Source organism: Hippoglossus hippoglossus, chromosome 4 (genome assembly GCF_009819705.1).
Source record: "Hippoglossus hippoglossus isolate fHipHip1 chromosome 4, fHipHip1.pri, whole genome shotgun sequence".
Classification (NCBI taxonomy): Eukaryota; Metazoa; Chordata; class Actinopteri; order Pleuronectiformes; family Pleuronectidae; genus Hippoglossus; species Hippoglossus hippoglossus.
The window spans coordinates 6500838-6523280 of NC_047154.1; the positions used below are offsets into that span (position 1 = coordinate 6500838).

At 42.4% G+C, this 22443-nt stretch overlaps 4 protein-coding genes across 7 annotated transcripts; 1 reads left to right on the forward strand and 3 right to left on the reverse strand.

Annotated features, from left to right (window-relative positions):
- Nucleotides 1-7: 7 nt before the first annotated feature.
- Nucleotides 8-3916, reverse strand: LOC117759942 (ICOS ligand-like). The gene is made up of 5 exons (XM_034582484.1): nucleotides 3459-3916; nucleotides 3045-3368; nucleotides 2462-2746; nucleotides 1296-1472; nucleotides 8-341 (listed from the first exon to the last, which is right to left on the reverse strand). Exons 1-5 carry the CDS (start codon nucleotides 3520-3522, stop codon nucleotides 274-276), a joined length of 918 nt encoding a protein of 305 aa, XP_034438375.1. The 5' UTR covers nucleotides 3523-3916; the 3' UTR covers nucleotides 8-273.
- Nucleotides 3917-5258: 1342 nt separating this feature from the next.
- Nucleotides 5259-9487, forward strand: gtpbp6 (GTP binding protein 6 (putative)). The gene is made up of 10 exons (XM_034582482.1): nucleotides 5259-5851; nucleotides 6287-6424; nucleotides 6518-6588; nucleotides 6666-6796; nucleotides 7955-8025; nucleotides 8118-8276; nucleotides 8382-8590; nucleotides 8715-8863; nucleotides 9014-9166; nucleotides 9244-9487. The coding sequence occupies exons 1-10, from the start codon at nucleotides 5461-5463 to the stop codon at nucleotides 9368-9370; spliced, it is 1599 nt and encodes a 532-aa protein (XP_034438373.1). The 5' UTR covers nucleotides 5259-5460; the 3' UTR covers nucleotides 9371-9487.
- si:dkey-66a8.7 (PI-PLC X domain-containing protein 1) lies at nucleotides 9439-13906 on the reverse strand. 2 transcript variants are annotated; one of them, XR_004613591.1, is made up of 7 exons: nucleotides 13651-13906; nucleotides 12527-12663; nucleotides 11149-11277; nucleotides 10910-11065; nucleotides 10643-10826; nucleotides 9604-9985; nucleotides 9439-9549 (listed from the first exon to the last, which is right to left on the reverse strand). XR_004613591.1 is itself a non-coding variant. In XM_034582483.1 (6 exons), the coding sequence occupies exons 1-6, from the start codon at nucleotides 13733-13735 to the stop codon at nucleotides 9720-9722; spliced, it is 957 nt and encodes a 318-aa protein (XP_034438374.1). In that variant the 5' UTR covers nucleotides 13736-13906; the 3' UTR covers nucleotides 9584-9719. The 2 variants fall into 2 exon arrangements, 1 of the variants encoding a protein (XP_034438374.1); XM_034582483.1 differs by lacking the exon at nucleotides 9439-9549 and having other exon boundaries at nucleotides 9584-9985.
- A 2055-nt stretch (nucleotides 13907-15961) lies between these two features.
- On the reverse strand, nucleotides 15962-19345 carry plcxd1 (phosphatidylinositol-specific phospholipase C, X domain containing 1). 3 transcript variants are annotated; one of them, XM_034583839.1, is made up of 7 exons: nucleotides 18797-19345; nucleotides 18487-18635; nucleotides 17747-17889; nucleotides 17516-17644; nucleotides 16769-16924; nucleotides 16342-16522; nucleotides 15962-16222 (listed from the first exon to the last, which is right to left on the reverse strand). In XM_034583839.1, exons 2-7 carry the CDS (start codon nucleotides 18578-18580, stop codon nucleotides 15987-15989), a joined length of 939 nt encoding a protein of 312 aa, XP_034439730.1. In that variant the 5' UTR covers nucleotides 18581-18635; nucleotides 18797-19345; the 3' UTR covers nucleotides 15962-15986. The 3 variants fall into 3 exon arrangements, with proteins under 3 accessions (XP_034439730.1, XP_034439729.1, XP_034439728.1); XM_034583838.1 differs by having other exon boundaries at nucleotides 18487-18595; nucleotides 18797-19344; XM_034583837.1 differs by lacking the exon at nucleotides 18797-19345 and having other exon boundaries at nucleotides 18487-18698.
- Between the last annotated feature and the right edge of the window lie 3098 nt (nucleotides 19346-22443).

Here is a 22443-nt window from a genome sequence, read left to right on the forward strand (position 1 = left end):
ACACACACACACACACACACACACACACACACACACACACGTTTGTGCAACTAGACTTTGCTTCGGCTTTCACATCTCATCCCCTAACTTTAACCAAAAGCTAAGAACTACTGTTTTGCCTCATAAGGACATGAGGTCTACTGGTCCAGTGTTAATGCTGGAAAAGGTCCTAAGGAGTTAACAAATACACACACACACACACACACAGACAGACAACAAATGTGTACAAATCAGTGCTCTGTTGCCCTCCAGCTGGGGCACTTTAGGAGGATTTTAAACATCAGTCTCTTTGGACGCTGGCTTCATGACCTCTGTCTCCTCCCTGTTCTGGTGATGTCTGTCTGGAGATAACAAACATTAATTCAGTTTTTTTAGTAATCACAAAAAGCACAGTACACTGGAGTTCATGTTCCACCTCTGTGAATGAATATAGTTATACAGTTAAGTATTAAGTGCCATTTTCCTCACCAAGAAAAGTCTCCAAAACAGAAACTGTGCTCACGATCAACCAGGAGAGAGTTTAAATATAAGACCCAAACTACTTTCTCTTCTAATAGCCGCTCTTTGGGAAGGATGGGAAATACTAATATTTATAATGAAGGTTTGCTAGATTCTGAAGTTACGCAAAATTATGTGTTTATACTTTTCTAACTTTTCTCTCTATTGTTCCCTGTGAGGAAAGGGAAACTTTCATCTCCCTGTCTTTGAAAAAGTAAATCTATCTTTGCCTTTAACTCACATAATCGAGTGGTGGAGGCGTCACAAATGTACATATCTTCATTTTTACTACAAGCAGTCATCCGTGTCAAGTCAGGCTTGCCACCCTGTAAATCTCTCTTTGCTTCCTTTCGCATGTCATGTTCGCTCAGGTAAATCATATCCTCTCAAAGTTTCCCCAAACGTTCTCCAGTTTATCCAAATAAATCATAAAATAATCTGAGGAGATAAAAATGTGACAAATAGGCAAGATTCTCCTAATGGCAAAGTGAAAGGTCTTTGATGAGTGAGGACCATAGTGTCACTGTATCCTGTTTCTATTGGTGCACTGCAGGTAATGTATCAAGGATGTTTACACAAAACACAACCAAGATATTGTTGCACACATATACTCTGTTAATGAAGTATGTAGGTTTCAACCCAGCAGCCGTTTTAACTGTCAGCTAATCTGTGCTGTAAACTCATTAGAAACTACTTCACTCAGTAGAGCTCGCTCATATCCCCATGAGTCCACTTGTGAAACCACATTTTAAATGAGAAGATCCAGCAACAACCCGTCACCAGCAGATGATACCTACCTCTGCCTTGCTGATGTTGACGGTACGTCTTCTTCTTCCGCTTGCTTATCCTGTCCAGGTGGATCTGATAGACCACTCCCACTATCACCATGATCCCAACCACCACACAGAGAGCGGTGCTGAAGATCCACATGGCCTCTGACGCTCGCTGGTTCAGCGGGCCCCTCTCCACGCCATCTGATCACCACGAGAACCACAGAGAAGAGGAAACGAGGAGATGCTTACTGCAGTGTTAGTGGCCTCACTGTTGAGTTATCAGCTCATAGTAGCATTTCACCACACTAGAACACTTCACTCCCAGAATTCAGGCTTACTTGTCATCCCTTAAGTCTCCATAAGTAGAGTAGGAGCCAGAGCTTTCAGCTATCAAGCTCCTCTCCCGGTGAATCATCTCCCAGTTTCAGTTCTGGAAGCCGACGCCCTCTCTACGTTTAAGAGTCTGCTCAAAAAACCTTTGTTTTTGATCAAGCTTATAGTTAGAGCTGGTTCAGGTACGCTTGGACCAGCTCCTAGTCGGGCTACAGTCACACATACATGAATGCGAAGCACATGCAGGTCAAAGTTCACCGAAGTTGAACTTCGCAAGAAGCAACACACAAGCAGCAAATGTTGATTGTTGGGGGACACATGACACACGTAGCTTCTCTTTCCTCCTCTTCCTCTTCCTCTTCCTCTCATTAATGTCTCAACACATGTTACTGACTTGTTCCCTTGCCCAGAGTCCTTGTGCTTTACCATTGCAGATCAAGGATTGTAGCTGTGAACACATCATGGATCATGGTCGTGGATCGGATAAACAATATACCTACTCACATATTCTACCATTACTGGCCATACACCTCTATCATTACTACGCCCTTCATCTCTGTCAGATGTTTTCTTCTGTATAAATACTTTAAACATTGATACACCTCTCCATTTATGTTGGTCTTTTCCAATGAATGTAAATATTGTTATTTTTTATATGCTCTGTCACACACAGCATCTATGTCTCTTTAGTTCGTCCTGGGAGACGGATCCCTCATATGTGACTCTAAGATTTATATGTTCAAAGAAGGTTAACGACAGAGGATGTCTCACCTTGTCAAGCCCTATGAGGCAAATTGTGATTGGTGAATATGCACTATGCAAATAAAATTTGACTGATCGATTGATTAGTAACTCACAGCTGGTGGAGGTCAAGTTCTGGTTCATGGACTGGTTCTCTATCATGCACGACACCCTGGAGTCCTTGGAAATGTTGACCGTCAGGTGGCTGGTGATGTTGTAGAGATTGGAGTCAGGGAGTGCTGTGGTCCAGGTCCTCACTGACCCTTCAGGGGGCTTCTCTGTGTCGTTGATGAGCCAGTAGACGGCAGGTTCGGGGAAACCACCAGTGGAGTGACACCGGAAGGTTATCTCCTCTCCCTGCTCGGCCACCTCCCTCTCCAGCAGTGGGGGACTGAAACTGGCTGCAAACAGCCGTCAGACACTGAGTTACTTTCAGTCAACAGCCCTCAGATATCTTCCTGTCTGTTCATGCACACGTTTGGTCTGAAGTATGTTTCTTAATCACTTAAGTTTAATATTTGTCTGGTATCACAACTGTAAATCTGTTGACTAATTGCACCGTCTCCCTCGAAACACACTTTAACTTATGCACAATATGTTTAGTTTTGATTTTAGTTAAAAAAAAAAAAAAAGTCCTATAAAGTTGTAGCATCTGTCTGTCTGTCTGTCTGTCTATCTATCTATCTATCCATCACTGACCTGCTGTTGTGAGACACACAGTGCACACGGCTGCACTCTGATTCCCCTCTGAGACGATGAACAGACTAAAGTAGGTGTTGTCCTCTTTGGGATCCACTGATGGCAGCAGCAGGGACAGGTTTCCGGTCAGGGCAGCGTCAGCAGAGATCGCAGCGCTGTCACTACTCCGTCTGTCCCACTGTCCGTCCTCTCCCCAGTCTGATCTGAGCACCACCTCCTCCCCTCTCCTCCACTCGATGGACACATTCACAGAGGTGGATATGTTAGGGTAGAGGCAGGGCAGTGACACCGGCCGGCCGACTGTGCCGAGGACACAGTCTGGGTCTGTGGACAGAGGAGTGGAGCAGCACAGTGAGTTTCAGGGACAGGTCTCCATTCAATGTCTTGACGTGCAGCACCACACAGTGATCTCACCCAGACAGGAGCAGACAGTGATGAAGCTGAGCAGCAGTCCTGGACGACACAGTGCCACCGGCATCGCAAGACACAAAAACACCTCAAGTATCTGTTTGCCTCTTAATTCACGGAACAGAAACACATCTGTTCTTAAATTGTGAAACTATCCCCCGCTCATTCACCTCATCTCACACGCTGAAGGAATTCACTGTGGGTCGTGTCGTGGCTTGCCGAGCCATACCTGGATTCCCTCTCTCTTCCTCACTCTCTCCTGTAGTTTAAACGACCTGTGGCACCGTCACCGGGGTTTTTTAAAACCGAAAAGATTCCCAGGCCAAATGAAAAGACTTAAACTCCCCAGCCTACAAAGTTTCCAGAGGCACAGTTCCTGTTGGCAGCCATTGTTTGGAGATCAGTCCGACCTGTTTGACTTCTTTTTAGTCTCTCTCTCCCACAAACACACACACACACACAAACTCATACACACCCACAGCCCACATCTGATGACGACAGTTTGATATGACAAAGCTTCAAACAATGTGTGAGACAGACAGGCCTGTATATGTTCACTCATTTAACAACATACACCAATGTGATTTAGTCCCTCACCCAAACCTATATAGTAGTAAAATTAATATTTAAAGTCATGGTAAAATTTTGATTTAATTTAGGATAAAGCTACTGAAGTTGTCTAATTTCCAGACAAAAAAGGAGACAGCAGTTTGTTTGTTTATCAGAAACTATAGCTAATGTTGCTAATGTGTCCCTAGAAATAAAAAAAGTGTCACTAGAAAAGATAAAACTTTTTTTTTAAATCATAGCCTTAAAAATAGTTTTTGATCAAATTTAAATATATGTCCTTCAAGTCAGGGCCCAAAGTCTACCCAATTAAGTGAAATAAATTATTTTTAAAATTTCACACAGATACTATCCATGCAATACATTTATTTATAAGTTGTTAAAGTTGTCTAGTTGTTAAACTTAATATTTTTTCTCTCTTCTGTACTGTTTGTTTTTCCTTATATGTAATAAATGTTATTAATGATTTTAATAAATTTGGTTAAAAGAAATTTTAACCAAATTTAACCCTGTGGTCCACCAGGAGCTCAGACAACGTGCTCTGTGCTGTACCTGTGAAACTCGCACTATATGAGTAAAACCATAGACATTTATGTTTTTATGTAATACTTTGTGTTTTGACCACAAACTGGTTTATATGCAAACTTTGCAGATATGTGCTTGACACAGAATAATAGGCTAAAGCATAACAGTTGAATAAAAATACATGTACAATTACTTTGAAAAAATTAAACAGTAAATGTATACGTTGTATCCTACATCATTATACATTATATAAAATAACATAGGTATAAAGAAAAGAAAACAGTTCCTTCTTGTTTATTAAAAAGTTTACTGTAAATTTGGACAGTGTTGTTGCTGTTTTAGTGTCTAAAAGCTTTTGAGTCTCGATATCTTCTTTAAATTAATATAGAAACACAGGAAATGACGTAAAAAAGAAGTAAGCCAATACTCTATCTCCCTCAGTTAAGACTGTCAGGCAACCTCCCCCTCCCAAACTGCGACGAATGCTTCCTCCAGTTGGATTTGCGAACCAAACACAAACTCACAACCAGAACTAAAAGCATGAACACAATCACATCCACACACCCAAGCACCAGCAGCTTGGCCAGTGTAGGTTTAAAGCGCAGCCTGACAACAAGAGCTGCCTACAAGTCATGAACCAGGGCTAAATATCTCTGTAAGCTCACATGGGCTGGAACATAACATGCTATATATTAGCATCATGCAGCTAACACGTAGCTTTAAGTGTGTGTGCGGTGTGAAGTGGAAAAATACTTAATAGTGCGTCTAAAACCTCCTGCGACAGGAGGGGGCAGTGTGAGCTCTCCACGCTACTGCCAGCATGCAAATCGAAGAAGAAGAAGGAAACGTCAACAGAAGGGTGACCTGCCATGATCAGTGTATTTAGCTCAGAGGTGAGAGTGAGATTGAACTGCTGATGGCAGCACTGAGCAGGATCTGTTCAGGGTTCGGACCCTGCACACTGCGCTGTCAGAGAGCAGCAGCAGCAGCAGCAGCAGCCTGCTCTCTGCTCCCCACACCTCAACATGCACACACCGGCAACACCTGCAGACTACGGTGGCCGAGAGCTGCGCCCACCCTGCAGGCCAGAGCTGTCTCACTCTGTGCCCGCAGGTTGAAGAGAGAGGATGGACAGCACACAGGCTGCACGGAGGAGGAGGAGGACGATGGAGATTTCATCGAGGACAGTGAGGTGGAGGAGCTGTTCCAGCAGCAGGGCCCTGAAGGCACCACAGGGGGACAACACAGGGTCTTCATCGTTCAGCCTGATGTGAAGTGGGGCAGCAGGAAGCAGCATCTGACCACAGGTAACAAGTGTGTATAGATGTGTGAGAGTGGATGAACCCTCTTTTTCACTGCAATGTGAAGTTCTGCACCTCTAAGGAGCTGTAAATACTCAACTTTTTACATTTTTACAACACTACAAAGCATTTTGTACCATTTACAGAGTATTAAAATATATATATATATACTGAAACTACTTCTAGTACAACACAGTCATCTCAGCATGCACTAGAGTCATGCCAACCTGCAGAACAGTATCACCTCCACATGCTCCAGATGACACTGTGGTTGGTGTTCCACGTTCCGGGCTACAACCTCGTCCATTTGCATGCTCTGGCACTTGCACTGGTGAAGTGGATGAACAGGGATATAACGTTGTAATATTAATAATATAGAATGTATTTAGTCCATATATTTAAGTTGACTATTCATCTCTGTGATCGGCTTTTCCTCTGCAGCCGAGCTGATGATGGCCGAGGCCGTGGGGCTCGTCAACACTTTAGACAGCTGGAGAGTGGTGGACAAGCTCATCCTCTCCACCAAGACACCAGAGAAGAAGAGGATCTTTGGCAAAGGCAACTTCCAGTCCCTCACAGGTATCATCCACTCTCAGTGTCCAGCTGTGGATCTATGCACTGATCCAACTTCTGTGACTTCATCGAACTCTTCTGTGCTTTCACCCCCTTCAGAGAAAATCCGACAAACAGCAGGAATCACCGCTGTGTTTGTGAATGTTGAGCGTCTGTCTCCGTTGTCTGAGGTGAGCATGTTTGGAAATCCTCCTGGCTGCAGACACAAAGGTTTTGTGTACTCATGCTGGTTTTCTCCTCCACACAGAGGGAGTTTGAGGAAGCGTGGGGAGTTAAAGTCTTCGACAGATACTCAGTGGTCCTTCACATCTTCCGCTGCAACGCCAGAACCAAAGAGGCCAAGTTACAGATCTCTCTGGCCGAGATTCCATTGTTACGGTAACCTTTTTCTCGTTTATACAAAATTGAATTCAATACTAGATAAAACATTTCTTGAAGAAAATGTGGTGTGAATGCTGAGTTGGTGCATCAGTCTGAAAATGCACAATGTGATGATGCCACACTGCCAACATCGAAGGCATGTGATGATGTCATTAGCTCCGTGTGTGATGTCACCACTCTAGGAGCCTCCCATGAACAATCATTATAAGATCCAAAAATGCAGGGAGGTCAGGGAGACCAGGCTGATGAGCCTCACAGAAAGTAAACAAGTTAACAGTTGTATTGTCATCACCAAATTTGAGGAAGATGATGATGTCACAGTGGCCACGAACCATTATTATTCATCTGGAGCTTCTCTATTGGACAAATATATTCCAATCACATCTAACAAGACCATTGTTGTGTCTTCTCTGTCTCTTCAGAGATTCAGAGAGTGTCCTCTCACAGAGATATCATGTTCCTTCCTCCACTTGTTATCTGTCTGGCTTTCTAACCCAACATACACTGCAATAAAGAAAAGGGGACTCAGGGTTATAATAGTATTATCTGGTGGATTTGGTTAATCTTCCTCTGACTTTACTCTATGTACTGTCATCCTGGGTTACGGAGACCCAAAATAAGACAACGCATAATAAGTGAAATACTAAATAACAAAATAAGAACCAAACCATAAACAAAATTTCCACAATAGTCCGAAACCAGCAGAAATGTTTGATGGTTGAAATCAGTTGAAGTTGTTTACAACTTTGTGACCGAAACTTATATAAAAAAATGCATTTCCTGAATCATGTGAAAATGTGTGATTGTAGAATAATAAAGAAAAAGGAAAACTATAGTGCAACTGCTGTGTCAGCATTAAAACTAATTACTTTATTTAGCTTCAGGAACTTAATTTGTACAATTTAGACAAATAATGAAAATACAAAACTTGAGAACAGTCAACACAATCCAGCCTCAGCATATTGAAGGGAGGAGGTGGGGATGGATGTTCAGTAGATGGATGGAGGTAAATAGAAAAACTAGTTGTGGCCCTTTTATACGTTACAGTATATCTGTGTGTGGAGGGGGTGTGGTTGTAGCAGAAGGTGTCGAGGGTGTGTGTTGTGTCCTCAGATGTCGTCTTTACTGTTCGAACACTCTTTATGTCACTGGCAGATCTCGTTTGAAGAATGAAATGGGAAACATGGATCAGCAAGGTGGAGGATCAAGATACATTGGCGGTTCAGGTACTGTGCCATCGCCGCACCTGACTGTCTGCCTGCATGAACAGTAGCTGAGCTGCCTGGGTAGAACAACACTTGGTATTTGGTCCTTACAGGTGAGACACTGTTTGAGGTCCAGCAGCGGCTGCTGAAGGAGCGCGAGTTAAAGATTCGCTCAGCGCTGGAAAAACTACGCAGGAAGAGGCACCTGCTGCGTTCTCAGCGCAAACGTAACGAGTTCCCCATCGTCTCTGTGTTGGGATACACAAACTGTGGTGAGACTGGAAACACACATACACACACACACACTCACACACACACCAGGTCAAGCTAGACAATGTACCATTGCTGTAGATATTTCTCTCCTGTTGTCTGCTCAGGGAAAACCACTCTGATCAAAGCTCTGACTGGCGACAGCGCTCTCCAGCCCAGAAACCAACTCTTCGCCACCCTGGATGTCACCGTCCATGCCGGCCAGCTCCCCAGCCGCATGACGGTTCTGTACGTGGACACCATCGGCTTCCTGTCCCAGCTGCCCCACCAGCTCATCGACTCCTTCTCTGCCACCCTGGACGATATCAAACACTCTGTATGTACCTGAGGCTCACATCGATGTGTGATGAGATGCTTTTGTTCACAGAACATTTAAAGTAAAAAATAACTTCTCATAATCGAATGTGTAAACTCTATGCTCATCTCGCTCTCACTTCCAGGATCTATTGATTCACGTCAGAGACATAAGTCATCCGGAGGCGGTGAATCAGAAGGTGAACGTACTGAATGTCCTCAAGAACCTCAAGGTCCCCGACAGGCTGACGAGCTCCATGATAGAAGTCCACAATAAAACTGACCTCGTACACAAGTAATAGCAAAAGATCCTGTTGCACCTACAAGTTTTTCAACATTTATTTTGAAGACTTTCACAATAAGATCAAGGATGTAAGTGATATGATGGGTTACATTTGTCAAAAGGAAGAAAAACTCATCTCTTTTATAATCTTATCATTCCTAGCTATCAGTGTGCAGAGCCTGACGCACTGCCCATATCTGCCCTGCAAGGGCGAGGCCTAGACGAGCTGAAGGAGGTAGTGGAAGAAGAGATCGTAAACTCGACTGGGAAACACATTTTGGATCTGAAAGTCAACCTCAGCACTTCTCAATTAAGGTGTGAGCTGCTTTTCTTACTTTTGAATGTTTAAAATAACAAATCATCCGTAAGTAAATGTGCATCTTCATCCACAGCTGGCTTTACAAAGAGGCAGTCGTTCAGGACGTGCAGGTGAACGCGGACGACGGCTCGGCTGTCGTCCAGGTTCTCATCAGCACCGCAGCTTACGGACGCTACAAGAAACTGTTCACGGGCAGATAGCAAAGTACGGGACAGAAGTACGGTTCCATGTGGGTCAAAAAGAAACTACACCACAAATGTCTTTTTTTTTTTAAAGAATGTATTGTACAGCGTATTAAAATAAATGAAAATAATACATTTTGTAAAAGAATGATGTGCATTCTTGTAAACACATACATATAAATTGCACGTTACAGAATGAGTTGGGATTTTAAAAAACACCTTCAATTAATTAAGAAATTCAGAAACTGCATAAAATATATATTCCTTCCAGTTCAAATTCTAAATGTGGACAAAAGTGCATATACATTGAGAGAGATATAGAGAAGGACAAATAGGGTTGTGAGCTGTAGTGGAATCAAATCGCATCTTATATTGTTTTCTTTATCGAACTAGAATTCTTCCGTACAAGTTTTTGGTTGAGTGCAATGACCAGAGAGCAGAGTGGAAGTGTCCCCACAAAGTCTCCTGCGATGATGTTCAGGCTCTTGGACTGCGAGCCAGGGATCTGCTCCTCCAGCCATTTCTTCAAACACTCCCAGTTACTGAAAGTCAGCACACGCAGCGATTCCTTTGGATGTGTGAGGATGTAACCCTTATCAGCCGTCAGGTTCAGGCCAGAGACAAAGAAGCCGTCTGAGGAAAAAGGGTATTTGTGAAAAAACACATCCAGAATAGCCACTGAAAAGGCTAAAAATGTCTCACACGGTTCAGTGCATGATTTTAGCACTGAACTCCGAAAAATCTCCAGAAATTCTCTGGCAGGTCTGTATGTGAGAACGCATATGTCTTAGTGACTTTCTCCGAGTTTCTCCTGCCAGCCCCCTAGTGAATATGCTTCAGAATGTCCAAAAGAGCCCATGTGAGAACACAGCAAGAGATCCTCTGCAGGAATTTACCGCATGTGTGTATTGATGACATTTCTAACACACAACAGACTAAAAAAAAAAGCAAAAAGTAACAAATATCTCAGGAGGAAAAAGCTGAGCATTACACATAGAAAACGCAGAGGAAGATGTCAAGAGAGCTTTTGGTGATAAGGGCCGACGCAGTGTTGATGTGCTGTAAAGAAAAACACGTGATCTCCGCAGCAGCATTAATATGTTACGTCCTGCCTCTGCCTGCTGCACCACCCCTCGCTTCAACAATCTGATGTTGTTGTGAATGCAAATGAGCACAGAATCTCCTGCGGCGTTGTTCATATGTGAAAGACAAACTCTGGAGAAAGTCCAGACTCAATCGTGCGGACATCCTTCGGAGTTCATGTCTGAAAACAGCTTAAGTTAAACTCACCTGGACGCCCCCTATCTTTGTTCCTGTCCAGGTAACTGATCAGTCCTTGTGCCGTGCGCTGGTTGGCCCAGTAGTAGGGGATGTCAGGCCAAAGCTCCTGATGTCTCAACGCACTCTGGGAGTCATAGGTCAGGATGACCTGGTAACCAGATGCCCACAGGCTCCGCAGGGTAAGGACAGATTCCTGTGGGACGCAGGTTTGATGTGTTAGGGCACAGTGTAGTTTTAAAACCATACAACAACTGTGCAAGGAGAAAGAAAACGAACCGTCCGGGGACAGAGTTTTGAGCCAAACAGCTTCTTCAGGGAAAAAATGAACAATTCATGACATCTGTCATCCATTCCCTCAAAATGGCTGCAATCGAGGATAACAACCTCTTTAGGATGAGACTTCAGCCAAATGGCAACAGACAGCAGGGTTTCCTGTAAAGGAAGGACATGTAGTGTAAATATTCAATAAAATCCCTAAACTAAAACATTTCTATTATTTTCTTTACTAAACTTACCAAAACTGTTAGATGAGTGTAAATGACGTGAGTGAAATACAGGTCGCTGGATGAGTCGTTTTGTTTGTGTGCAATGCGGAGATCAAAGAAACGAATCCCCATCGAAAGCTGCTCCTCGATGCTTTTATCCTGAAAAGAAGAGTAACTCAGTTCACTGAGCACTGCAGAGAATCAATTGTATTAAATACCACAGACAGATGTTGCTTCTCGTACATGTGAGTTCCCCTTAGGGAAGTCATTTAACCCACATTCACAAATCACAGTGGGTTAGGGTGAAATGAAACAGTTCTCCAATCATGATCACTTAAAGCTGCTAAAATCTAAAATGATACACTGACATGGAATGAAATGAAATTTGAATCAAATGACTGTGTCATATGAATGTGATAACTTTCAGTAATAAACTGACAGAAAATGATCATTCAACTCTGCAGTTCCCTAGACTCTAGTCTCAGAGTTTTTAGAGACTAGGTTGTGATCGTAGAGCAACTCCAATCTGCAGCATCTCACTCAAGCCAGGAACCACCCAGCTGAGCAAAATGAAGATTCAAAATTGGACTTGACAGAAACACAACAAAATAAATGTTTTCTCCCACGTGGCTACAGAAATCTGTCAATGCCTGTATGAAGCTCTAGAAATCTACTAATAGTTAATCCTGTTTGTTTGTTTTTAGTTTTCTGGCAAACTAACGACTATCATCTTTGAAAGATATGAGGAGTGAGTCACCTGGTTGAACTGAGGATGAAAATCTTGAGCTTTACCCGCCCCACATGCTATCATATGTGTTTTCTGTTCTGTCTGATACGACTTGTTGTTTAGAGCAATACTGGGGATTACATGAGGTCACTAAACTCTATGTATCTATAGATAGGCCTGTTCAACTGACAGGGCTCCAGTTTCAGAGCAGCCCTCTTTTCCCTGCAAACATTTAGACTTTTCTAAGTAGCAACAAGAACAAAACGATAATGCAGCATTAAAATCTTAGTCCCATAGTGGTCCTCACACCACTTTGACATTTTACATATTAGACATATTACATGTAGGTTACTTATCAGGTTGTCTGAGATATATTATGCTAACACCCAAGACAAAGAAAAAAGGATCAGTATGAAAAGTTTATTATATTAACAAGATATTTTCACCTTATTACAAAATATAAACATATGACATTATAACATAAACATTTCACCTTATAATGTCATAATTCCTATATCCAGATAAATTTGTATTTCGCGAAATCATGAAAATATCATGTTATAAGAAGAGAAACATCTTTTCCCTCTATAAAGATTATACTGATCTGTTTGACTTTTTCTGTCATGGCGGCATTAGGATTCGGCAACAGCTGTACTTTGAGACTCCTAACACCAAACATACCTGTGTGGTCGACCATTTGAAAATGGTAGGTCTGGTTAAGCAGTAGAAAAGTCCATCCAGGACCCTGAAGAAGTCCAACTCAGACCTGACCAGGGGGGAGTTAATGTCCAGGCAGTAACTCATGGCATCGTGGCTCCCTGCATCAACACGTGTGAATCAACACATCCACAAAGATTATTTGGAAGTTTTAATTATTAAATTTATTTTTAAGAATTTTATATGTGACTGAGTAAATAATTTAAATGTATACATAATTCACGAACATGAATAATAATAAAACAAATTCTGTTTCATTTTATGAAAAACATTGACTATAAAATCTCCATTGCAGATAAACCAGGTAGGATGAATACAAAGTTTTCTAACTTCCCTCTGCTTCAATACTTTATATAGAGCAGACTCACAGGTTTGTTCAATTTTATATATTGTTTGTTTTATTTTGAAAAGCTGTGATCTTGAGTATGAAGATTGTGTCAACTGACGTCACCTCCAGCTACAGCTCAGGGGAATGAAGCACAGGGACACCCAGTGTCCAAGTGAGGGTGGGGGGAGGGGGTGGGGGGTCGTCACAATTGCTTAACATACTTTTGACATAGCTGACATGCAGTGTATGAAATATTTAACAGCACAATTCAGTTTAATTTTATGGAGAAAAAAACGTCTTCTTTGCAGATAAACCGGGTCAGATGAACGCAAAGTTTTCTAATGTGACTCTGCACCAAAGACTGTTTATAAACAGCTCTGCACACAAGGTCCAGCACACAAACAATAACAAGTGACAGTGTATTGTAGAACTGTTTGAGGAGGACTCACTACTGAGGACATAAGGAAGGAATAATTCTGAAATAGCTGCAGACCCAGGAGAACAGCACATTCCCGACAGACAGGTTTACAACTGGCACTGCACTGAACGATGTGTGTGACTGACTCATGTTGTAGTGAATGTGCATGTATAAAATGCACCTTATGTCTCTAGAGTACAGGAAGTCTAAAGCTCAACTACAGAAAATCACCTAAATGAATACAGATAAAATAATCATTACACAATACAAGAATAGAAGTGTAACAAGCACACGCTCGTGTTTAAATGCGCGTAGGAGTCATTATGAGAGAGTCACATGTACCAGGTATGGCCAGGTCTGTGAGCGGGATGTCCCACAGCTGCTCTGGTAAAGCTGACATCCAGTCCTGGCAGCTGCTGAGGTCCATGTCCCACAGTCTGTCCCAGTCCTGCAGCAGAGACTCACTAAAACCAGGTCTGGGTCTGCGTTAGATGGATCTAAGAAACCTGCTGAGACCAGACATCCTGTGATCTCTGGTCCTTCCCTTCAACCATCGACCACACGCTGCAGGAGGAGGAGGGAGGAGACATTCAGGAGGAGGAGGGAGGAGACATTCAGACGTTTCCTGATTCTTTAGCTTTAAAAAAAAGACAACTTTATTAGCAGTAGGGTGTACAAACAAGGCAGATGTGCGCTCTGTCTCAGGGGCGTTTCAAAGGACTTTGGGGGCGATGGGCAAAACATCGGCATAAACACATCAAACCCCCCCGCGATAAAAAGAAGAAGAAAAAACACATGATAGACATTGACAAGATTATGTTTGTTTTTTTTGCAGTAATGTACTGGCATGGGGCCTCATTAGGAGGTTCAATTAATTTCAATAAAATTGTATTTGAATAGCGTCAAATCACAACATACATTATGTCGAAAGCCCTTTACACAGTAAAGTGTAGACTTTACTAAGAACCCTTACAAGAAACCCAACAGTTTAGACAATGTGCAAATACTGTGTGACGAATGTGGAGAGAAAAAAACATCTTTGTCGGCGTCTTCTACGTGTATGGCAGCGCTTTTTCCTCCTGATATATTTGTTATTGTTTTGTTTTTTTAGTTTTGCATCTGTCGCGTGTTAGAGATGTCATGAACACACCCACTCGCTCATGGTGCATCCTGCAGAGGATCGCCTGCTGTATTCTCACATGGGCTCATTATCATCATTATCATGAGCCAAATTTTGTAACTAAGGGGCTGGCAGGAGAAACTCCACAGGAAGACTGGAACCATTTCACCCAAAATAAGAAGCAGCCAACCAGATGTAGAAAAACGATGAAAAAGGAAGCAGAATACAGCAAAGTTTTTGATTTAATAAATACAGTATAAATTAAAAAAAATTATTCTGGACATTCATAATTATATCTGAGTTCTTTAACTCTTCAAGTATAACTGGATATATCATTACACACATGCCAGACCATGCTACTGAGCTAACTGTAGACACTGGTTACTTGATTCTGTGGGTCAGACCTTGTCGAGTGGATTAAACAGAAATTGTACATTTTAAAGATCAGTTGCATGTTATATAAAAAAATACATGAACACATTATGACTGTTAAGGACTTAGATGTAGAGGTAAAATATTGTGTGGCTGTCTAAATAGGCCATCAGACGTCAGCAGGAGTCAGTTCAATACACTGATCAATTAGCAGATCAATCCTTCCTAACAAAAACAGAGCTGGAAACAAAGTTCAAATAATCTGTTGGTGATTTGGGGAGAAAAGACATTTCATATCTCTATTCATTGAAACATAGTTTAACACCATTTAAAAAGATTGTTGCAACAGTACATGCAAATTCATTTTTACAATCAAATTTTCATCTCTCAACATGATCATCCCCTCATCCTGACACAATTCCTTCAAATGCTCAGTCAACTTTCAATTTTTGGCACAAATATAATAAGGTTTTGGTTTTCATCATCGTAGTTACTTGTATATTTAGTAGTCCATGTCCCCTGTCTGAATGGTGAGTAAATCAAGTGAGATAATCAGCTTAAAAATGCTCAGGTTTATTTGAAAAGCTCATCTCCACAGGCACAGTGGTGCAGTATTACTTTAAATCTAGGCCTAACCTGTTACCTAAAGTCAGTTATAAGTAGAACAGTCAAGGTTTGGTTCATGCAAATAACATTTCCATGCAGTTTCTTGTCTCCTCTACATTCTCTATGGACAAATACAGTACGTGTGCAGTAGGTGGTAAAGTTACGCTGCTTCTCAAACTTCTGCTCACATTTAGAAAAAGTTTCTACATTACAGTCATATGTGCTCTTTGAATACATTGTGCTTACTCTTCTAAAATGCCTGCGGCGATGAGGTGAGATTAGTAGTATCATTATTGCTTTGGTCACCACTGGTCACCTTGCTGAAAACGGTGCATTGCATAAAGAGTGAACTGAATGTAAACAAACAAATGCAGGTCAAAATACCAAACGTCTGTTTCCAAGCAATTTCAAAACTGAAATGTACATTTCACTGCCTCCAATAAGTGCATTTATGTTGAAATTAACTATTCAAGTACTTTTTTTCCCCGTCACGTTTAACAAAACAAGCTTGTGTGTGTTTTTCATGCTGTGCTTCACATTTTCTTTTTTGTAAAATAAAATAATGCATACTGGTGAAAAGTCATTTCAGTAGTTTCTCATTCAGCGTAACAACAGTTGGTACAAAGTGGCTCTCTGTGATAAAGTCCCCAGCGATGATGTTGAGGGAGCCCACTCTGGAGCCGGGCGTCTGCTCTTTGACCCAGCTGAGCAGCGTCGGATACGTGGACATCACCAGGTCCTTCAGGGACTCTGTCGGGTGAGTGCAGATGTATTTCAGGTCCTCGGTCAGATTAATTCCTGTGACAAAGAGACCTCCTGAAACACAAAATAATACACATGATATTATTTATTGCTGCAGGTCGATTACAGCATTAACTAAAAACTCGTGCATTTCTGTCCAGCCTGTGTCTGGTGGTCCATCAGCAGCAGATTACCTGGTCTGCCATGTTGCTTCCTGTGCTCAAACTCCTCAATAAGAGCCTCAGCTTTGCATTTATTGGCCCACCAGTAAGGAACATGTGGCCACAGGTAACTGTGACAGCTGGCGATATTGTGCTCATAGGAAACTATCACCTGGTAGCCAACAGCCCACAGCTTTCGAAGAGTTAACGCTTCCTGAAATCAACAGAATCACTGTCTTAGAATCATATTCATTTTTTTAAATCAAACATTAAAGCTGGAATTATTCTATATTTACTTCCTTTCCAAAAATGCAGGGATGAGTCTAAAATCAGTCTGATCCCCTGGACTAACACTGAGGTGTTGTGAAAGGCACCATGACATAATATGTATGATTATTATTTGTTAAACAAAATGAAAGATATTGCCAGTCTTTGTATAAAACCGGAGGAGAGGTTGTACCGTTTTGGGACAGAGTTTGGAGGTGAAAACGTTGCGTATGGTTGTGAGCAGCAGCATGTGGAGCTCCGGGCTCAGGCCGAGGAAGTGGCTGAAGGAGAGAATGACCACCTCTTTGGGATGAGCGTCCAGCCACTCTCTTATCTCCAGGAGAACAGTCTGTCAGGAAAAACACAAGGTGCCGTTTAGTCTGCTTTTAAATCACAATTGTCAGCCTTGGTTAAAAGTTAAATAGTGCACAACCCACATAGCCGAATTATTTTGGACCAAATAAGGCCCACATCCAGCCACAAACCCTGTGGAATGATGGCACTTGGGTGGCCCACTCCTGTTTGCCAGGTCTGGGCCACAACTAAACCATAGCAATACCGCATGTCAACTAAAGGTGCCAAAGGTGGCAAGAATTTGTTTTGTGCTATTTGGGCCATATTCACCATTTACAACTTTAGGGTCGGAGGTGCTGCAGCATTGCCTGAAGTGGCCCACATCTGTATGCTATAATAAAAAGGTCTGTTTGTGGCTACAACACATTCCCTGTTATGGAGGTGCATGTGAAGACCCTACTGCAGTAACTGCACTGCATTCAAAACTTCCAAAAGACGAGACGATAAAATGATGACACCCAATCAAACGAAAGTCTTACAAAGCAGGAGCGAGACAATTATACATCTTACTGCAGTGATGAGTCTCTGCAGACCATGAATGTATCATGGTTGTGTACACATGTGTGGCTGCACGTTGTAATTGTACCTCCACAGTCAGTGTGGTGTAAACACCGTGGTAGAAATACAGATCGCTGGAGCTGTCATTGGGCCTGTGTGCAATCCTCAGGTCGCAGTATCTGACCCCACAGTCCAGCTGCTGCTTTATAGTGTACTCCTGCAAGACAAGCATCCAGGAATTCATTATAGGAGGCCCAGCTTAAAAAAAGAATAATTTCACCCACAAGTATCTTGTGCATCTTCTTCTGTGATCTGTTACCTGGGTTACAGCCCACTTGTAGACAAATGGTCGAATAAGGGGCTTCATGTATTTGTCCAGCTTTTGAAGCATGTCTGGTTGGGTGAGGTCAACTGGGGATCTGTCATTCATATCCAGACAGTAGGTTATTGCATTGTGGCTGCCTAATTGGGGCGAAGATAATACACATAATCACCATTAGACAAATGATTATTCACATATTCCCTCAGGATGCACCAAGATACATTTACCAGTGAGTAGTCGAGGTGGACTGACTTGATCCGGCCCCGTACAAGATTTTACATGAGAGATGAGAGGTGCATAACTTAAATTATATTCCTCCCAGTTGTGTTGTTTTATGTCCTGTTAAGGTTTGTACCAAAAAATGTATGCCTATGGAATAATAATAATAAAAACAGGCACAAAGTAAAACATTTGTAATTGTCTTTTGTGACACGTCTGGCTGCCAATAAACAGCGTGGAATGCTACATGTGTTGGCGGCAGCACATTTCTTAATGATGCATGTGCAAACATGTCAAACCCTTAATTGGTACATGTCTTACTTCTTCATTACACTGTAATGCTGCTTATGTGCTGTCAAACTGGTGAGGCTGGTTTTAGTTTGTTTGCATGTCGTTTCTTTAGCGGTAGTGCACGCAGCTCTGCAGGGTCACCTTTCACCCAAACCACTCACATGGCACAAATATTTCCAACAACACCATTCAGTCACCCTGCAGTGAGCAGATCTGTGGCAGCCTACCTGGGATGGCCAGGTGGGACAGGGGGGTGTCCCACAGAGCACAGGGCAGGTGAGACATCCAGCTCTCCATGGGCAGCTCGCTCAGGCTGGACATACCGAGCTCCAGTGTCTGCACAGAGATCAGTGTTCAGGGTTTCCACTTCTGGAGGCTGTTATCATGTTACAGCACATAAGCAGACACACAGGACACTGTGGTGTGTGTGAATGGTTGGGATCAGACAAAGCAGAACCATAGACTGTATATGAGCAGAACATGGTGTGTGACTCAGTAAACATGAGAGAGGTGTAGTCCTGTTTGTCTCACACTTACTGATCAGAGAGCCGCGGCTGTGTCCTCCTCTCTGTCAACCACGCAACTCGATCCCTGTGAAACTACAGCCGGGAGAAGGCGTCCATCCCGCGGCGTTACAACATGTCATGGCTGAGCAACACACATGGCTGAGGATGAGGAGGATGATGATGATGAGATCCAGAGAAGCAGCGTGGCCGCGATCCTTCAGTCCGCCGGTTACCTGCGAATCCCGGAAGAGCGGGGACCATGTGCCCGGCGCATTTCCCTTAACATCGACTGTCGATTATCCAAAACATATCCACGTATGGCGATGCTGTGGTGCCCCAGACGGCGTGTGGGACAGGCAGCCGGGTGCTAGTCGGCCCCCTGAGCTGCAGCAGGATGTGCAGCAGGGAGGGCGGCACCGAGCCTGCTGACGGATCAGCAGATACACAGGCTCCTCTTAAAGAGACCCGGAGCGGATGTTCTCTGACACACACCGAGCAGAGAGACGCTGCTCCACCGTCTCAGACACACGTGGTCCCCCCCCCCCCTCCCCCAGGTCGGACCCCTGCTGAGAGGGTGTGGTCAGAGGTGGTACAGGCTATGACCTCGACTGGTACTGCAGCCATGTGGCTCTGTAGGAGTCATTATCAGGTCATTACAGTTGGTCCAATACTATCAAACTGAACTAATCCTCATCCTCATCACCCTCAGGCTTTCTTTCATGCTAATTGCCAAATGTTAGCATGCTTAATTAAGACAGGGAACTTGTTTAACATAGTTGCTGCTAGCTAAATATTGGTCTGTTAGCATTGTCATTGTGAAACATGTTGGTGCGAACCTTTCTTTCTTTTAAATTCTGTCTTTGAGTTCCTTAAAAAGTGGTATGCAAATAAAATGTATTAGTAATCCAATGTATGTCTACAATGTATTCATATATGTGGTTTATACATAAGTTAAAATGATTATTGAGCTGGTGTCGTTTTTTCATACATTGCATGTTGGCTAGGAGTTGGAGTTCTGTTAAACTATCTTCAGACCCAAGTTCTCAGTACTAAAATAAAACCTCTGTAATCCATTTCGATATGAAGAATGGCAACAAAGCGAACGCTGTGCTTTTATTTTGAAGACTAACAGCTAAAGAGGAAGTGGTTCTATGAATGGTGTCGCCATGACGGAGATCATGTCTCGTGACTACTTTGAATGTCTGTCTTGGAGAAATAAAAAAATAAAAAAACAATAAATCATCTGAAAAGTTGACCCGCCGTTTGATCCAGTTACTGACCACTGCTGTAGTTTATCAGATGACATGTAGATGACATGTTGCATTTAATCCACAGACTGACCATATCCAGAAATTAGGCCAAAATATCCCAGATATGAACGCTGCCATCTTGCATAGTTGACGTCATGTGGTGCCAGAGTCTGCACAGTAGATCGAGGGATGGAGCTGAGGAAGCTCACCCTATAACATCAAATAACTAATTCAAACCAAACTTACCTGACAAATTGACACTTGGGCATACATCAGTGTGATACAATTAATTTGAAGTGTACTTTTTAGTTTAGTCCATGTCCTACTAACATAAAGGATCTGGGATTTGTGACCTGTGCTCCAGTCAGCTACCAGGGAGTGATCAAGACACTTCGGTGTCTTTGATGGTAACTTTGATCAAAAGATATATTACTGCTTCAAAAAGTGTAACCTCATCAGACCACTAAAGGCAGGGTACAAACTGGACACACACACACACACCACATCGTATGTGCGGTATGTGAAAAGAGGTCATAACAAGACATAGCTTTGCTTTATGAGGTGAATGAGTTTGAACTGCTGACCTGCATTATCACATATTTGTTCTCCATACAGGCAGGACTACACCCTTTGTATCTGCAAATCCCAACCAGAGTCAGATGTTGTCACTTTTTCCAGATATGCAAATATCTAAAACATATCTGTTTGATTGAACAATTTCAACATACTACATCAGTTTCATTTTATCTGAGGTTAACCTTTGTGCTAAAACAGACTTCCCGGAAACTGATCGTCTGTCTGTTTGTGAACATTTGGTTTGGTCAGGTCTTGCTCAGCTTCTTCAGTTTATCAATAAAGCCTGAAACAGCACTAACCAGTGTGGTGAAGCAAACCAGACAAACTGATGAGTATCATTAGTACAAGTACATGTGAAACTAATCACATTATTAATGGCTGTTCTTCATTTAGTGTAAACACTTTCCTGGTGCTGTTACACTGACACACTTAAGGTGACCGAAAACCACAGGTATAACATTTAATGTTATTAAATGTTATACCTGTGGTTTTCTGTGTCTGCAGTGGAAATGATATAGCCTGCATGCTTTGCCTGGCTACAAACTGTGCAGTTGTTATTTTCGACACTGCCGACATTTAGCCATCCATCTAAATAACTAATACAAATCATGAAATAATAAACAATGGAACCATTTCATGTAGCCTAACCTTTGTTTTTTTTGTCTGTCTTCCTTCCTAATACCACCCTTCTGAACAAAGCCACTTTCATCAAATTCATCTATTTACAGAAAGAACACAATTATTTAATTAACATTTTATTTAAAAACTTTACTTTCCAAAGGAGAAACATAACATAGCATGTTCAAATGCATATGTGGGCCCTTATTTTTGGGTAAAAAATGTGTTGGATGTGTGAGTGTTGAATTGTGCACCTGTTTTACAATTGACAATCCACGTCAGTCTTGACAGTTTGTTTTGAGAAGGTGAACTGAACAGAAATGCATTGACAGTGTTAGTTGATGCTGCACAGGAGGAAAGTCACACACACACACACACACACACACACACACACAATGCAGTTGTGAAATGATTACAGTGTAGGTCAGAGCTGAAAACCATGTTGCCCATCAGCATATAAAGTTTCTGGTTTACGGAACAAGTAGTGCGTCTACTTCTGGTAATGCTCACTGGCATAAACCTCCCTGCTCTCAGTTAGTGTTAGAGGTGAGGAAACAGATTCAGTTTCACCTGCTTCCTCTTCCCTTATTTGAGAAGGGGATTTGACTCGACCTTGTTCTGAATGGTCAACTCAGGTGTAACACCCACTTTGCAACTAATTATTTCAACTGTCTTTATTGGTATATTTGAAAAAAATCTGTTAGGTTCTGACATTACACCTGAATTATGCTACGTGAATACTGCAGCTGGGTTCCAAACAAATACCACACACTTCTTTTTGTGAAATATGCTAACAGTCTTTTATTCTGTCATAGTTATGGTGTTGAATTATATTACATAACCAGACCTCCCTGCACCCATGATCATTCTGCTGTAATTATTATGGCCAAAATGGTTTAGAACATTGTGAAGGTCACAGTGACCTTTGACAAACAAATACTGAACCTCGCTCATCCTCGAGTCCAAGTGAACATTTGTGCCAAATTTGAAGAAATTCCATCATGGCGTTCCTGAGATATCGTGTTCACAACAATGGGTCTGAGGGTCGGACAAAATGGAAACATGTCTCCACAGCTGTCGTATGCATGGAGGCATAGAGACTGGTATTCGTTCTTCATCTATACAGATTCTACTTTTGAGGGTTCTAAGGGAGCTGGAGCCAATCGCAGCTGAGATTGGGCGAGATGCAGGCTTCACCCTGACATACACCGTGGACAGGTCCCCAGAGCGTCAC

Coding starts and splice junctions, on each gene's coding strand:
- LOC117759942 (XM_034582484.1), bottom strand. CDS start 3,522: ATGCCGGTGGCACTGTGTCGTCCAGGACTGCTGCTCAGCTTCATCACT. Junction 2,747..3,044: donor TGTGTGTCTCACAACAGCAG/GTCAGTGATGGA, acceptor GGCTGTTTGCAG/CCAGTTTCAGTCCCCCACTG. Junction 1,473..2,461: donor GAACTTGACCTCCACCAGCT/GTGAGTTACTAA, acceptor CGTGGTGATCAG/ATGGCGTGGAGAGGGGCCCG.
- gtpbp6 (XM_034582482.1), top strand. CDS start 5,461: ATGGCAGCACTGAGCAGGATCTGTTCAGGGTTCGGACCCTGCACACTG. Junction 6,425..6,517: donor CAACTTCCAGTCCCTCACAG/GTATCATCCACT, acceptor CACCCCCTTCAG/AGAAAATCCGACAAACAGCA. Junction 9,167..9,243: donor CTCAGCACTTCTCAATTAAG/GTGTGAGCTGCT, acceptor CTTCATCCACAG/CTGGCTTTACAAAGAGGCAG.
- si:dkey-66a8.7 (XM_034582483.1), bottom strand. CDS start 13,735: ATGGACCTCAGCAGCTGCCAGGACTGGATGTCAGCTTTACCAGAGCAG. Junction 12,664..13,650: donor CACAGACCTGGCCATACCTG/GTACATGTGACT, acceptor GTGTTGATGCAG/GGAGCCACGATGCCATGAGT. Junction 9,986..10,642: donor CAAAGATAGGGGGCGTCCAG/GTGAGTTTAACT, acceptor CTTTTTCCTCAG/ACGGCTTCTTTGTCTCTGGC.
- plcxd1 (XM_034583839.1), bottom strand. CDS start 18,580: ATGTCCAGCCTGAGCGAGCTGCCCATGGAGAGCTGGATGTCTCACCTG. Junction 16,925..17,515: donor ACACCACACTGACTGTGGAG/GTACAATTACAA, acceptor TTTTCCTGACAG/ACTGTTCTCCTGGAGATAAG. Junction 16,523..16,768: donor CCAAACTCTGTCCCAAAACG/GTACAACCTCTC, acceptor TGTTGATTTCAG/GAAGCGTTAACTCTTCGAAA.